Source organism: Oncorhynchus tshawytscha, linkage group LG07 (genome assembly GCF_018296145.1).
Source record: "Oncorhynchus tshawytscha isolate Ot180627B linkage group LG07, Otsh_v2.0, whole genome shotgun sequence".
In the NCBI taxonomy this organism is placed as follows: domain Eukaryota; kingdom Metazoa; phylum Chordata; class Actinopteri; order Salmoniformes; family Salmonidae; genus Oncorhynchus; species Oncorhynchus tshawytscha.
Window position 1 is genome coordinate 9662079 of NC_056435.1, and position 17762 is coordinate 9679840.

At 43.3% G+C, this 17762-nt stretch overlaps 1 protein-coding gene across 2 annotated transcripts in view; it reads right to left on the bottom strand.

Moving 5' to 3' along the window:
* Positions 1 to 13443, bottom strand: part of LOC112253882 (neuroligin-4, X-linked) — a 79326-nt gene extending 65883 nt beyond the window's left edge. For both annotated transcript variants that reach the window (XM_024425945.2, XM_024425944.2), the window contains exons 1-2: positions 13078 to 13443; positions 3983 to 4766 (exon numbers count right to left, since the gene is read on the bottom strand). In XM_024425945.2, coding sequence (XP_024281713.1) covers positions 3983 to 4490 — 508 coding nt within the window. In that variant the 5' untranslated portion in view covers positions 4491 to 4766; positions 13078 to 13443. The remainder of the gene's footprint in view (positions 1 to 3982; positions 4767 to 13077) is intronic.
* Positions 13444 to 17762: the final 4319 nt, after the last annotated feature.

Sequence of the window (17762 nt, forward strand, 5' to 3'; positions counted from 1 at the left end):
CATTTGGATTGCATTCTAGTTCTAATTAAACTATTATTTCATTTAAAGAAAGCAACAAACATTGCTATGATAACTGTTTGTTTTGACACTATGTTGGTCTGGTGTCTCTGAGGCGCTAGATCGCTAGCTGGTTAGTACATAATGAGGCCTAAGGCTTGACACACACACACACACGCGCACACGCACACACACACGCACACGCGCACACACACGCACACACAACTGAACAGGCCTGTAATCTCCCAGTTAACGGTATCTCAAGCTGTACAAACAAAGGCAAGTGGCCATGTCAGTTTAACGCAGCAAAGCATAAACTCCCACATCTGTCCTGTACAGAATGTCCCCCCCCTCCCCCTCGCGCGTGTCTACGGCCATCAGACAGACACCCAGCACATCGGTCAGACCAGATGAAAGAAGAAACCTGTCTCAGTGTTTGACTGAGTCTTGGTTTGTTTGTTGCCCTTGAAAAAGTCAAAAGGGAAAACGGAGAGCGTGCAGAGTTGTCCAAGGTTTGTAGTGATGCACGTCTTTGGAGGCTGCATCCCAAACGGCTCCCCATTCCCTATAGTGCGCTACCTTTGACCAGAGCCCTCTTCCTCTTCCCTAAGGAGGCACCCTAGTCCCTATAGTGTACCAACTTTTCACCAGAGCCTTCTGGGTGCCATTTGTGCTGTCTCATGACCTAGCCTGGAAATATTGTCCCCTCTCTGCCTGCCTGGCCTTGCCTGCCTGGCCTTGCCTGCCTCTCCATGCGTATGAATGGCTGTCTGAATCACACACTCACCACAGACAGACTGGCAGCTAATAGCTCAGGCTCCAGTGCTGTGAACCCAACTGGGATTGGCAGGCTACTTATGCTCAGAGAAGGGCCTGCGTCCCAAATGGCTCCCCATTCCCTTTCAGTGGACATTCCCCATGGGCCCTGGTAAAAGTAGTGCACTATATAGGGAATGGGGTGCCATTTGGGAAGGGCCCAAAGAGCACGGCTCTCTCTTACACAAGCCACTCACACAAGAAAAAGCACTAGGGCAAGGTAAACCTACTATAATACTGTATTGAGCTGTCATTCAAGCCCTGTCAATGTATTCGTTCTCTTTCTTCAATGTACTGTAGCTTTTCTCCCTCCTGTGTTTCTATGCAAAGGAGAATTGGATTCATAATGAAATACAAGAATACAGGTTCTCTGCTGCACTGTCCCATTAATGGAGGTGAGTCTGAAATGGCACCCTATTCCCTATATACTGTAGTGCACTACTTTTGACCAGAGCCTCATGAACAGAGCCAAGTACAGTATGTAGGGAACAGGGGGCCATTTTGGATGTACTGTAGCCAAGGTGTGGGCCACAGCCATACACCCCTAAAACCAACAAAGATCTGATAAATCACAGGCCATTATCTCTGGGAGCACACATGTAGGTAACAAGCAATACATTTGTTGTAGTTTCTGCTTTCTATTTCTGTTCCAGTGTTGATAAGTAACACAGAACTAATATAGGAGGGTGTTATAATTAAAGATGGAGAGAGAAAGAGATGAGTTCTGGGATGTATCCCAAATTGCACCCAATTCCCTGCATAGTGCACTATGTTTGACCAGAGCACTATGAGCCCTAAGGGTGCCATTTGGGACACAGACCCGCTGTGGTATTGTCTTCTCACCCAGAAGAGCCCTCAAGAGGCTCCATATTCACTCTGATTAATTCACAATAAAACAGGTTTACCTCCCGGGTCTCCGCAGTAGTACCCAGTCTGCAGCCACTGCAGAGGCAGATAAAGCCAGCTCCAGCAACAGCTCCAGGAGCTATCATACACACACACACACACACACACACACACACACACACACACACACACACACACACATACAAACACACACAGACACACACAGACACACACACACACACGCACACACACATACACACACAGACACACACAGACACACACACACACACACACACACACACACAGACACACACACACACACACACACACACACACACACACACACACACACACACACACACACACACACACACACACACACACACACATACAAACACACACAGACACAGACACAGAGACACTGCACCTCAAATTAAAGGAGCTCTGGCATTAAAATACAATCCCAAATGTACCACTTTTCACAAGCCAACCCTTGCTAGACAAAACAGAATTCACCACCCACACTGCACAATCAAAAAGGATACAAAAGAACAGAACTTGTGCAGGTTATCAATATTGAACTATATATGGCGTAGTCGTTTGTACTTAAATCAGACGACACAATGGAAGCGTTCTTAATCTGTCAGTCCATTTCAAAAGGAGAACTATAAAACTATAAATCCTCTTTTCTGATCCCGAGCTGTCAGGATGTCTCCACATTACACAGGATTTGAAAAGGCCAACTCTGAGGGCGTCTGTAAGGATGACGGGCAGCCCGGCAGTATGGAGGAGGAGAAGATGAACAGAACAGGGAGAGAGGTTGTGTCCCAAATGGCAAACATGGTGCACTATGTAGTAGGGAATAGGGGCTCTGGTCAAAAGTAGTGCACTATGTAAGGGAATAAGGTGCCATTTGGGATGCACTCAAAAATAATATGGAGAGAGTTGTCTTCTTGGCTCCTGAAGAGGAGCTGTTGAGTCTTTCCTTCAGGCCAATTGCCTTAAGCTAAGAACTGCAGCGTTAGTTCAGGAGATTTTTAACACATCAACATTCATGGCCTGCATTCATACATTTTAATGCCGGCAAACGTATCCTAATGTACTGATACTTGAGACTGCCTGCATTCTGTAATTGACATCTATGAATTCAGGTTAGAAGGCATAATGTATCCAAATGAAAGATACCTGAGGCTCGTTATATGACCCGAGGGTCTAATATTACCAATACACAGACCAAGGAGTTCAGAGGCCTCTGCTAAAACCAGCGGATAGACAGCAGCAACTGCTGCAATCTGTCCACCAGAATTCTAACCCTTGATCCACTCCACTCCGCTTCTACAACCATACCTTTCCTATCACATTATTGGTAAAGCCGCACGGCAACAGAAATGACTGGATAGAATGGATACACTTGGACCTCCTACATATTTGAGTCCAGTATGCCTACACATTATGCCAAAACATTTCACACAGGGAATAGAGATTTCAGTTCACGCCAGTGATTATAAGAACTGTTCTTATAATTCTCAGGAGATTGTATGTCAGAGTAACGACCCAGGCTGTGCATCCGGACTGGGATTGTCAGATTATCTATCGCCTTCTGTGGTACTTAATCTCGCAAGAGCTAAATGTAGCATAGAGAGGTCTAGAGTTCTGTATGAATACATTGGAGAATTCTCTTCACATTGACCTTCATAGACCGGAAAGAGTCTGTCTCTTCAGAAGAGACAGCGACAGCCCAGCAACAGCGACAGCCCAGCAACAGCGACAGCCCAGCAACAGCTCACGGTTCGACCTTAAACATCTGTGTTCCAGTTGCACTAAGTTAACCAGCTCTTAATTTTCTTTTATCTTGCTGCAGGAGTCTGGTGGTGGGGCCTGAAGGGGGTAAGTGCATTACATCCGTGGTGTAAGTGTCAGAACTACTCCGAGTCAGGAGTGCTCACTCATACCCCAAACGGGACGTCTGCAATGCACCCAATTCAACAGGAGAGAAGGTTGACTGCTACAGAATAGAATAGACAGGAGCGGGACATCCTACGCCCTCAGACAGTAGGGAGGTCTAAATATCTATTTTCTCTCTCTGTTACACCACATACAGTAGTCCACATTCATTTCAAGCCTTCAGTCAAAAAATCATTGTGCCCTTTGATAAAAGTATCGCACTTTGATCAAGAGTGCACCACCGTTTCTGGTTCAAGTAGTTATCCCAGCCACTTTGAACTGCTTCAGAACAAATGGACCTGCAAAGTGAAATGTCAAATCAAACAAAAAGGCAAACGGAGGATAACAAGACATTTGTGTTAGTCAAGGTGTGACATACCATCCTCAGTTGGCACGTAAATGTTTAGGTACAGGCAGTCCTCGTTCTGGTCCTGCATATAGGTTACCACTGTATCCAAGTTGGCTGTGAACCACACCGGCAGCATGTCGTTGAGTAACTTTTCCTCCAGGTACTGTGGACACACAGAGGCGAACTGGGTAGCATTCCTGATCCCAGGCCAGGACATGGGCGGCTCGGGGGGCTGGAAGCGTCTCTCCCCTGTAGGGGCCAAAGCGTACGGGATCCCCAAGTACTGCTCCACGGGCCCTAGAATCTCATTGGGCAGTGTCGTCTTTAACCCCCGCAGCTTCCCGTAATTCGTGGTGACAACAGGGTGGACTGGGGTCTGAGCCACGACCGGCAGACACACAGACACTAACAGGAAGCCAATCCATAAGAGAAGGTAGACCTTGGATAGGTAGACCATCCCCATTCCATGGGCTATAGTGGCTCCTCCAGAGCTCAATGGAGAGGTACTGGTTCCCCCTGGCCTGGCTCCCCTCAACATGCTCCTGCTGCACTCAGCCAAGCAGATTGTGGTCCTGGAAGTTCCTGGTACTCCTCTCCCACCCCCCACAGCAACCCAGACCAATAACCTGCTCCTCAGGCTGTGATTGACAGCTGACAGACAGAGCTCCAGCCAATCAGAGCAGTTTTGTGCAACTCAGTGCCCCCCATCCCAAGAGAGTGGGTCTACGTGTAGGTCATTGGTCGGGGGTGCAGTGCCTGTATTTGTCTCCAGATGTCTTTGCTCGTCGACCCAGTTCCAGCTTGGTTGGTTACCCTGCAGGGAAGAGAGAATGGGACATATAAGTTAATCCTCGACACATCAAAGGCTACATACAGTATGCTGTCCAAATCCCTTCCAATAGATGTCCGCTTGTTGAGCATATAGCAAATCTATGACTGCAAGTCCCCTCTGTGTATGATCAAAATGTGCAAGAGATGCAAGGCATGAAATTGTATCTTTCTAACAAATCAATAGCATGGAATAGAGAACAACATAAAAGTGTGCTTTCGAGTGGAAGCAACAACAGAGATACTATATTGGCAAACTGCTTTATTACCTTGTGTGACATCGTTATGGTCAGGATAACGTTGCACATAGCAGCAGTTTCAATAAAAGAAAACCTAAACTGTGCACTTGCACACTTGCCATTATGGAGTTAACAATGGTGGAAACTCTCTAGCCAAAGATTACACCAATCCAGTGCTTGTAAATTCATGACAGGAAGGGAGCAAGTACACAGTTCTGGAAAAGGGAGGAGAAAAAGGATGCAGCCCAAAACACACGTAAAAAAATACTACAGTTTACTACAGAATACTACAGTACTTACTATAGAATTCTGAGGTTTACTGTAGAATACTATACTACACACTGTAGTATCTCTTGATCATGTGTACTGTAGTACTTAGTATTTTTGTGTACTGTTGAATACTTTAGTAAATACTACTGTCACGTCCTGGTCTGTTTCACCTGTCCTTGTGCATGTCTCCACCCCCCTCCAGGTGTCGCTTATTATCCCCAGTGTATTTATCCCTGTTTTGCCAAGTCGACCAGCGGTTTTTCCTAGCGCCTTCTCCCAGTCTCTGTTTTTCCTAGCCCTCCTGGTTTTGACCCTTGCCTGTCCTGATGCCTAACCCACCTGCCTGACCACTCTGCCTGTTCTGATCTCGAGCCTACCTATCCCATTGTACTGTTTGGACTCGGACCTGATTACTGAAACCATGCCTGTCCTGACCTAAAGCCTGCCTATCGCTGCCAAACTAACCCTGATTCAGATCACCATCCTACCCATGCTAGATTACGGAGACATAATTTATAGATCGGCAGGTAAGGGTGCTCTCGAGCGGCTAGACGATCTTTACCATTCGGCCATCATATTTGCCACCAATGCTCCTTATAGGACACATCACTGCACTCTATACTCCTCTGTAAACTGGTCATCTCTGTATACTTGTCGCAAGACCCACTGGTTGATGCTCATTTATAAAACCCTCTTAGGCCTCACTCTCTCCTATCTGAGGTATCTACTGCAGCCCTCATCTTCCACATACAACACCGGTTCTGCCAGGCACATTCTGTTAAAGGTTCCCAAAGCACACACATCCCTGGGTCGCTCGTCTTTTCAGTTCGCTGTAGCTAGCGACTGGAACGAGCTGCAACAAACACTCAAACTGGACAGTTTTATCTCAATCTTTTCATTCAGAGACTCAATCATGGACACTGTTACTGACAGTTGTGGCTGCTTGGTGTGATGTATTGTTGTCGCTACCTAATTGAACTTTTGTGTTGTTGACTGTGCCCAATAATGTTTGTACCATGTTTTGTACTGCTACCATGTTGTGTTGTCAAGTGTTGCGGCCTTGCTATGTTGTCTTAGGTCTCTCGTTAGTGTTGTGTTGTCTCTCTTGTTGTGATGTGTTTTTTGTCCTATATTTATATATTATTTATTTGAATCCCAGGCCCCTGTCCCCGCAGGAGGTCTTTTGCGTTTTGGTAGGCCGTCGTTGTAAATAAGAATGTGTTCTTAAATAAAGGTTAAATAAAAAAAATTATTGCCTGGTACTGTTTGGCTCTGACCTGGTTTATGAACTCTCGCCTGTCCCCGACCTGGCTTTTGCCTACCCATTTTGTTATAACAAATATCGGAGCTCAACCATCTGCCTCCCGTGTCTGCATTTCGTCTTGTGCCCTTATAACTACAGTATTATCCACACACACAAAAAAAACTGTAGTAAATACGACAGAAATGTCTGCAAAAACACTACGGTCCACAAAAACACTGTGAAAAAAATATAGAAAATAGGACCGTATTTCATTTACATCTCTACCCTACCCATTCCCCTCCCCCATATCCCAATGTCCACCTGTAAGTGACAAACCTACATGCCAAGTATAGACCATATAGTTTGCTTTGAAATCTCCGTTCAGAACCCAGTTCTACGTACCTGCAGGTTATGGAAAATGTGCTTAGTGTTTAGCATTTCTCCAGTAAGTTTCCTCAAGGAAAAAGCCCCCCCACTACTTCGTCAGATATAATAAAACAAAAACACTATACTAAATACTACAGTAATGTCCCCAAACACACTAGAGTAAATATTACAGTATACAGCATTATATTCTGAAAAATACACTATAGTAATTACTATAGTACATACTACTCTTATTTTACCACAGCATTTATACTATAGTAAACACTACAGTATACTACATTAAATACTACAGTATTCACTGTACTGCTTTTGAGGACTTCAGTCCACAAAAACACGACAGTGAATACTACAATAAAGTCCAAAAACACTACAGTGAACACTATAGTATTCCTAACACAGTACAGTTGTAGTCGGAAGTTTACATACACTTAGGTTGGAGTCATTAAAACTCATTTTTCAACCACTCCACAAATTTCTTGTTAACAAACTATAGTTTTGGCAAGTCAGTTAGGATATCTACAGTCATGGCCAAAAGTTTTGAGAATGACAAAAACATAAATTTTCACAAAGTTTGCTGCTTCAGTGTCTTTAGATATTTTTGTCAGATGTTACTATGGAATACTGAAGTATAATTATAAGCATTTCCTAAGTGTCAAAGGCTTTTCTTGACAATTACATGAAGTTGATTTTTGTTTGTCCACCCGCCTCTTGAGGATTGACCACAAGTTCTCAATGGGATTAAGGTCTGGGGAGTTTCCTGGCCATGGACACAAACTATCAATGTTTTGTTCACCGAGCCACTTGGTTATCACTTTTACCTTATGGCAAGATGCTCCATTATGCTGGAAGACCACCAAACTGTTCCTGGATGTTTGGGAGAAGTTGCTCTCAGAGGATGTGTTGGTACCATTCTTTATTCATGGCTGTGTTCTTAGGCAAAATTGTAAGTGAGCCCACTCCCTTGGCTGAGGAGCAACCCCATACATGAATGGTCTCAGGATGCTTTACTGTTGGCATGACACAGGACTGATGGTAGCGCTCACCTTGTCTTCTCCGGACAAGCTTTTTTTCCGGATAACCCAAACAATCGGAAAGGGGGATTCATTAGAGAAAATGACTTTACCCCAGTCCTCAGCAGTCCAATCCCTGTTAACTTTTGCAGAATATCAGTCTGTCCCTGATGTTCTTCCTGGAGAGAAGTGGCTTCTTTGCTGCCCTTCTTGACACCAGGCCATCCTCCAAAAGTCTTTGCCTCACTATGCATGCAGATGCACTCACTCACACCTGCCTGCTGCCATTCCTGAGCAAGCTCTGTACTGGTGGTGCCCCGATCCCACAGCTGAATCAACTTTAGGAGACGGTCCTGGCGCTTGCTGGACTTTCTTGGGCGCCTTGAAGCCTTCTTGACAACAATTGAACCGCTCTCCTTGAAGTTCTTGATGATCCGATAAATGGTTGATTTAGATGCAATCTTAATGGCAGCAATATCCTTGCCTGTGCAGCCCTTTTTGTGCAAAGCAATGATGACGGCATGTGTTTCCTTGCAGGTAACCATCGTTGACAGAGGAGGAACAATGATTCCAAGCACCACCCTCCTTTTGAAGCTTCCAGTCTGTTATTTGAACTCAATCAGCATGACAGAGTGATCTCCAGCCTTGTCCTCATCAACACTCACACCTGTGTTAACGAGAGAATCACTGACATGATGTCAGCTGGTTCTTTTGTGGCATGACATCATGGGAAAAATAAAATAAAAATGTAGTCCTCCACAAGTCTGATTCATCCTTGGGAACAATTTCCAAACGCCTGAAGGTGCCACGTTCATCGGTACAAACAATAGTATGCAAGTATAAACACCATGGGGCCTCGCAGCATCATATCGCTCAGGAAGGAGACGCGTTCTGTCTCATAGAGATGAACGTACTTTGGTGAGAAAAATGCAAATCAATCCCAGAACAACAGCAAAGGAACTTGTGAATGAGCCAAAATTCACCCAATTTATTGTGTGAAGCTTGTGGAAGGCTACCAGAAATGTTTGACTCAAGTTAAACCATTTAAAGGCAATGCTACCAAATACTAATTGAGTGTATGTAAACTTCTGACCCACTGGGAATGTAATGAAAGAAATAAAAGCTGAAATTAATCATTCTTTCTACTATTATTCTGACATTTCAAAATAAAGTGGTGATCCTAACTGACCTAAGACAGTGACTTTTTACTAGGATTAAATGTCAGGAGTTGTGAAAACTGAGTTTAAATGCATTTGACTAAGGTGTATGTAAACTTCCGACTTCAAATGTACATACGCTTTAGTATCTTTTTCATATGGGAACCACTCCACAGTGTAGGAAACATTTCCTCATGGTTATCCATATAAAACCAGAGCACCCCATTCACAAAAGGAGCCTACCTAGGTCCTCCTACACTCCAATACAATCTATCAGCATTCTGTTAGTAGTATCATAGCCAAGCAAGGGGGGGGGGATATACTCCAGTCTACTGAGTAGATTATTTCTCTTAGGGTACTTTACTCCACCAGGAGCTTATGTGGAAGCTTCGTGATTTGGAGAGCTGGCCGGTTAAGAAGCCTCTCACAGACATTTGTGTCAGAAGCAGATGGCTTATGCATGCAGCAGGTCATTTCATTTCATTTCGGAGGGAGAAGAGACTCTCCTCTCTCGCCTCATTCCCCTGCATGCCCTCGGATGGTGTCGAGACCGAGACGATGGTGGTCTGCTTGTCAAATCAGTGACGTTGATCAATTACTTTCCCACTCTTGTAACACAGCATGACAATGGTGCTCACACTGCCAGGGGGGATTACATCAAATGTCTAACTGCCATTGTTGAGTTCATATATTCTGTTTGACATCAAAAAATGGAATAATTCGGTAAATAAGTCAAAGTTGAACGTAAGAAACAGAACCAGAATCTAAACAAAGACAGGATAAGGAATGTGATCCAAGAATATGGTCCAGTTTAATGTTGATTGGAGAAATAATAAGGCGGAATGGACTATGTTCATATATTTCAGCAGTTCCTGTATAAACGCAATACATTCAGTCTGCCTTCCTTCCAGTAACACACAAGAAAGAGAGAGTGAGGAGAAAAGGCGAGAGATGGAAGAGATGGAGAGACGGGGCATACTATTCTCACTGTCTGTATGATCACAAGAGATACGTCTTTTTGAATTTCAATAAAGGCTGATCATTTGCACTTTAATTATTATAAAACATGTGGTTCGGGGTGCTGTATCTCCTCACTGAAATAGGTAGTCGCTAGAAAATGTCCTTGAACGGACAAAAAACGAAACATCACTACTCAACGTCCCAAGTGGCACCCTATTTCGTATATAGTGCACTACTTTTGACCAGGGCCCATTGGGAATAGGGTGCCATTTAGGACGCGCGCCAAACAAAACTCAAAACTTTACTTGACCTTCTCATGACGCACATACAGGACATCTTTCACTGGCCTCTTAAAGATGGTGATAAACACTGCACAATAGAAAGGAAGCCAGACTTCCTCCCTCACTAAAACGAGATAGAGGGCCAACAGAGATCCTTGACAACCAATAAAGGAATGATATCTATCAAAGTTGACAGTACTGAACACGAAGATATTGTCAACTGCTGAGCCCTCACTGGAAGAAAAAAAAGTGTGTGTGTGTGTGTGTGTGTGTGCGCGCGTGTGCGTGTGTGCGTACGTGTGTGTGTGCCATTTATAATGATAGTTTTGTTGACAATTCATGTTGAACTTGGACAGAGCAAATACATATTTATTTTTTCAAACAGGATTGATTTGATAAGGATAGCACATGACGTTGTGATACTGTAATAACCTTGCTCTTTGTAACCATGCCAGCAGACATGGGTCCAATGTGTGTTCCACTAACATCCAAATATCCATTTCCTAAATAGTAGGGGATGCATGTAACAAAGTGCTAAACTATTGAACTTTACTCCAGTAGGCTAACACTGTGTAGGTCCTGTGTGGCTCCGTTGGTAGAGCATGGCACTTGCAGGGCCAGGGTTGTCGGTTTGATTCCCACTGGGGCCGCCCATATGAAAATGTATGCAGGCACAATAGTCACTTTGGAGAAAAATGTTTGCTAAATGATGGATAATTGTATATTATAATAATACTGTTGTTTTATGCAGTCTTACAGTGAATGGCTATGCCTACTATTGGATTCCAAATTGAAATGCTGTACAATATATTTGGATAGGCAGGCCTACGTCCTATTTTGACACTTATGCCATGTTATACACAGAATGTTTTCTATAGGCCTGTCACCCATAGGCCTATTCTTGAGGAAAATTGCACAAGTGAGGTAAAATGTCTCCAATTGTCAATTAAATGTTTTTTTTTTTTCTGATGGGGAGGCCTGACTGACCGACTCAAATAGGCCTATAATGATGTCACCAACTGGGAGAGCTATGATAACAGTGTGTCACTCCAAATATGTCAAGTGTATTTGGAATAGGCCTAATGTTCACATAATGTCAAAAGTAGGACTATTTGGTAACACGTTCCATAAAGTACACACCTATGATGCTTTGTAACGTATGTTGTAATGCATTAAAACACTTATATTGTGTTATGACAATATAGACCAATTATTTACAATAAATATTTGTGTTGAGACCTGATGACTCTCCAAAGCTTTCAGTCTACCATCACATCGAATCAAAACTGCACGCAGGCCTATTAGGGACCAGAATGTTGACCTTTCGTTCATTACAAATAATATTGTTAAACCCTGTTACATTTCTGATGTAACAGGGTCTATAATATTACTCTCGGTGTCAATTCGAACAGCACACGCCTATTTATAATCTGGAGGAAGGCAAGGGGTTGGTGGAATAGACTTGAAGACAGCTTGAAGAATCTTTCATAGGAGAGTGATAGCCTCCTCTCATGCTTGTCCGTCTGCTTTCGCAACGACTAAAAATATAAAAAATATTAAAATGCAACCAAATTTTTTTGTTTAATGGCTTACAGTTTTCGAGGTAGCAGAACATAGCAGGATTCGTTACGGTGAATGTTCAAGACAGTAGCCTACACATTTTTTCCCCAATTCGTCTCGTCCCCAAATATCTACCAGATATCCACAGTACCATCTTGTGGTTCTCTGCTGAACTCACTCTGGTGATGTGGTGCCAGATTCAGCCTGGATGGGAATCTGCAGTCTACAATGCACCTCACACCTTTTGATAGGTATACGGAGGTGTTCAAGTTATGCTGAATGGTGGGTCAAACACACATTCACTGCTAGACGCTCCTCTTCCATTCTAAAAGCCTGCTATTGTGTGGAATATAGATGACAGACAGACAGACAGGCAGACAGACAGACAGACAGACAGACAGACAGACAGACAGACAGACAGACAGACAGACAGACAGACAGACAGACAGACAGTGGACCTGGCCCTTCAACACGGATGGTGAGTGTATGGTTACAGTTGCACTTATAGCCAGTCTATATTCTTAAATGGCATTAATTATCTCCATAGCAGTGCTGCCAATAGTCGCTTTGTCGTCTACAGGGATTAAATAGCATTGGACATTATGCGTGCTGCATTCTGTTCAAACACAGATAGCCTTTTCCAAGGGCTTGTGTGAAATAGTGTGGCCACAGCCGATTAGGGTTATGAATGGCATGCCCCTTAGGCTATAATACGTTTTTGCGCGTTTTTCTCCATAGCCAATTTGTCATTATCGAATCCAACGCATGTGGCTGTGTCCCTTTACATAAGAAGCGAATAAACCACAATTAGATCATTCTGGCTTTGAGCAAAGAAACCCCTCAACACGTCTTTAAAGTGCGTAGAGCATGGCTCAATCGTCTTTGCAAAGCCAGGCGATTTCGTTCAACACATGGCTTGTTTTCATAATTACATTGAATAATGATTATACACATTTCTGAAAAACTGGTTGCGCGCCACGCACTTTAAGCAAATGATAAAAATTAATTCCCTGTGGTAGTCAAGCTCTTCTCAAAATGTCTGCAGCGCGAGTCCGGACAAGCCATACAATCGGAAAGCCGCCAGAAAACATCCAGAAAACAAACAAATTATAGGTGGTCTAAATTAAACTAAACTGTGTGAAAGAGAAAATGGGTTTACTGACTATTTGTAGGCTAATAACAAGACTTACCTTTGCGGTATTCCAACTGTGTGAATTTAGCTCGTAGTCCTGACTTCAAGGGATGTGATAATAAAATATACACCACCACACAGGCAAAAAATAAAACTCCACAGTGTGCGCTCCTCTGAAAATCCCAACGTGACAGTGGGGTCCAGATAAAAACAAGTCAAACTCCGATTCAGGTTCTATGCAGAAAATAAAAATTGAGCTTTTCCGGTTGTTAATGACACGCATAGACTATTAAGGTAATTTCAGTGAGTCGTTGTAGTAGCACGGTCAATTGTGCTGCATCTAATTGCCGTAATAGAGAGAAAGCGAGGAGAGATCGGACAGCAAAGACGAGAGATTTAAGGATAGAAAGACCAGGGTTGTTCAGTCGCGCGCCCCCCACCCCCCACCCTCCCTCTCGCTCTCTCTCTCTCTCGCGCACTCTCTCTCACTTTCTCCCTTTCTCTAGCTCCAGTTGCTATTGGACTACACTAAATGAAATGTACAAAGCCTGCAGCCAATGGATTGCCGCATTCTCTCCATCACTGTTAACCAGCTGCCAGTATGGACCAGTTTTGGCATCCGTGACGAAAGGACAGGAGGGTAGCAGGTGTAGTAGGGCATACTGTAGTTTTGTTTTGCTGATCATATTCACCCAGGCTGGCTGTTCGACCCATGTAGGTACCTGTAATGAAACGTGTATCAAATATCTATTAACTAACTATTCAGCTATACAATGGGCCAATTCATTACACCTGATATGCAACATGAATTCAGCTTCAGCAAAGTTTCGATCCAGTAGCCAAGCACTAGCATATCCTATTTGAACTGTTCGTGTTTTCATATGTATTTAATTGCGCTTAAATGGAGGTAATCTGCCATTAAACTGGCTGAGACACCGTGCCCTATAGCTATCAATAACTGAATAATAACACAAAGGGGGAAAGTTATTGGGGAGCAAGCAGAGTGAGGCCAACTGTGCCAAAACGCAAGAAGCAATTATATGGAAACACACATTTACATTTGAGTCATTTTAGCAGACGCTCTTTCCCAGAACGACTAAGAAAAGCAATTAGGGTTAAGTGCCTTGTTCAAGGGCGCATCTGCAGATTTTTAATCTAGTTGTCTCGGGGATTCGAGCAAGCAACCTTTCAGTTACTGGCCCAACGCTAGAGAAAACATGTCAAAGTTAAGTACAGTATGGATTATCCCACACATGCCGATAGACAGACCACGTGAGAAATGATCAGAGGATGTGGTCGCCTCCGAAAGCCTAACGTAAGTTCGGAAAACCAAGTTTGCTTTGCCCTCATGTTGGTGCTAGCAAGCAGGCTAGGTAGTGCTAGGTATCAACAGCCAATCCATTCGGGCTGGAAACTATAGTGAGCTTCGACTGGTCAATAACAACGCGATGTCACGGAGTATTTGTATAAAGTTCAGCTTTCCCCAACTTTGGTCACACGCTGTTCACTCTGCCGTACCCATGCTTGCATCACCCAGCTTTATTGAGAAGGAAATAAGGAAACCCTCACTAGCGCACCAAACCTATGTCAAATCATTTGACATTTCTGTATATTTAATGCCATTCATCTCTAGCTAATCTCTAGTTTACAAAGTAGCCTATATGTCAATTAATTTTGTGTAAATCAGTCTTTAATTCACCTAGGTGTGTTAGCATGTAGCCTGTGCTGAATGGTTTTGTGAAAGGCAAAGACTTCCTGTGTTTCTCTTCAGGGTTCCTCTGGCAGCACCTTACGGTCGCTGTCCGACGTCCTTTGGTGCTGAACATTAGATCGCGGGATCCAAATTGTGCCGCTGCTGAAATAACCTCTCGGCGCTATTTGCTTGTCTGTTTAGGCCTACACATCTGAACTTTCTACACACGAAAACGTCGCTATAGTAGGCTAATGAATTGCCTTCACGCCATGTTTACCATTTCCCCTAGGGTTGGGTTGCCAAATTCCTCATAATCACTACAACACCTCACCACAACATGGTGTCACCAGTCAGAGGTCAGTGTGGACAGAATCACATACGTTGTGTCCCAAATGGCACACTATTCTCTACATATTGCACTATTTTTGTTAGGGATTTTGGCACTGAAGCCCTTTATCTACTTCCTCAGAGTCAGATGAACTTGTCGATACCATTTTAATGTCCCTGCTTGCAGTTTGAAGGAAATTGCCAACTAGCTTTAGTGCAATTACTCCAAGTCTAGGGAAACAGCTAGCATTAAAGGGAAAGTTCTACCTCTCTAACTTCCTTCATACTGGACACAAAGTTAATCTGATTCTGGAGAAGTTGATTAAGGGAATCATTGCCAAAATCCCTAACAATCCCTTTAATCTCGAAGCCACCATTGTTTTAAAACATAGAGGTGACAAAACATCACTGAACGTATTATTCTAATCTTGAGCCACACACACACACGCTCACACGCACACACACACACACACACACACACACACACACACACACACACACACACACACACACACACACACACACACACACACACACACACACACACACACACACACACACACACACACACATGCCTGTACAGTCTACCTAAGGTAAGTGTCACGCAGAACCATCCAACATTCTAGTCAGAAATATAAACATTCCCATCACATGGTAACAATGACATTCTCATTTTTGTTATTTTTATTCATACAAATTTCGATGATTTCTGGTCATCTTCTTAGCCAATCAACTGCTGTGAAACTGAACGTTTGCCAAGTTTGCCAACCATTCTCTCTCTTGACATTTTGATCACACTCTTCTCATCTCAATATAGCTTTTCCTCTTCCTGCAGTTACTGTAAAAAGGCAGAATCTATTAGGTGTGTCCCAGAGGAGGCTGGTGGGATGGGCTATAGGAGGACGGGCTCATTGTAATGGCTTGAATGGAATCAATGGAATGGTACCAAACATGTCAAACAAATGGAAACAGTGTGTTTGACTCCCTAGAGGTCATTCCAGCCATTACAATGAGCTCGTCCTATAGCTCCTCCCACCAGCCTCTGGTGTATACTGTATCAACCACCATTGCGTAGATTCACTCATACAATATTTATGATGTTTGAGTTTCTCTGAGAAATCCAGCATTTCCAACTTTTTCCTTTTGTCTTTTTCCTATTTTGGAGGAATGATTTACATTAAACAAAGACCCCAATTCTGTCTCCACAATAATGTTTGGGAAAAAATCAAACAAGTATCATTTGGGTTGAGCATTGCACACCATACTGCACCCCAGTCTATGTTATATTGAAACAGGAATTACTTACAGTCTTTAGTTTGGGTATCTACTTGGCTTAGTAAATATATCAAATCAGAGTTGCTATACGAATATTAACGTGTCTGTTAAATGGGAATGAATTCATGATTAAATCATTATTTAACAACTCGCTCTGCCTAGATAAATTAAAGGGGATTCTTTAAAGCAAGAACGTCTTCAACAGTTGCAGGTTTCTTTCGGATTATAATGTTATGCAAATGATTTTAAATTAAACAGTTACTGGAGGAAAGAGTTGCTAAAGCTACTGTAATCATGTAATATTCATGTCATTTTCCTTTTTAAAATGAACAGGAACACACACAGGTCAAAGGTCACACCGGTAGACATACAGTAAGGAGCTAAGTGGCATTGGAAACTGTTTGGCATCTGCCCCTGCATGTCCGGGGTCTGTTTACTCTAAAAGACAAAGCTATTGCTGGATTTTTTTTAAGTCGTGTTCTTTTTCTCCTGACTCTGGCCTTGGCCCCTCCTTGATCTTACTGTGATCGTTGTATTTGAATAAGGAAAGTGAGGTGCCCAGACGACTCTGAGCCTCATGAACTTGGAGTGATTTTATGCCCATCGGGGTTGCCCCAGCCCCACCTCTGAACATGGAAAGTCCAGACCTTTTGATCAAAATCACAAATGGCAGTTTGTTATACACTCAGAAATGGCAGTTTGTTATACACTCAACAGTTTGTTATACACTCAGATAGAAATAGATTTGGTAGATATCCAACATAACAAAAGACCCTGATTGCAACAATGAAGAAAGGTCAAAGTCCTCTGACTATCGCTGTCAGGTATTTCTTACTGGATTCTCTCTCGTCATTTACTGTACCACTGATCCTCTTTAGCCACATCTATGATGTCTTGACTATAGTGTACATGTTGGTTCCTGGCCATCTATGACCTCTACCGACTCACCATTTCCCAATCAACTTGGCTATGATCACCACAAATCATCTCCAGTCACACCCTCTTCTTCGACTGAGTCTGGATGCTAAGGTAACATACTGGATCACGGTGCGGTGAATTAATGAAGTTCTCTGTATGTCTGGTCTACAGTAAAATGGCTTTCAGCTAGATTATGATGATCTGTAACACAGTGGGGAGGAGTGTGAAATTCCTCCATTCTGAGGGTGATTAGGAAGTCTTTAGCCTGGCTAATTTGTCAACGAGAGGCCCCTTCAACGGTTGCACTGTGAATAAGGCCTGGGATGCTCAATAAAGGACTCTGTTAATCAGGGGAATGAGATGACGAGGACTGTTGGATTCCCCGTGGATTCAAAATCCCCTCCTGAATGGGGTTTATGATGATTGACTGGACTCGGGAACAGATTGTAAATCATTAGGAGCAATGACTTCTGTTGTCACAGGGTAGCCTTCAATCTTTCTCCACATCCATATTTTTGTGATGATTTGTT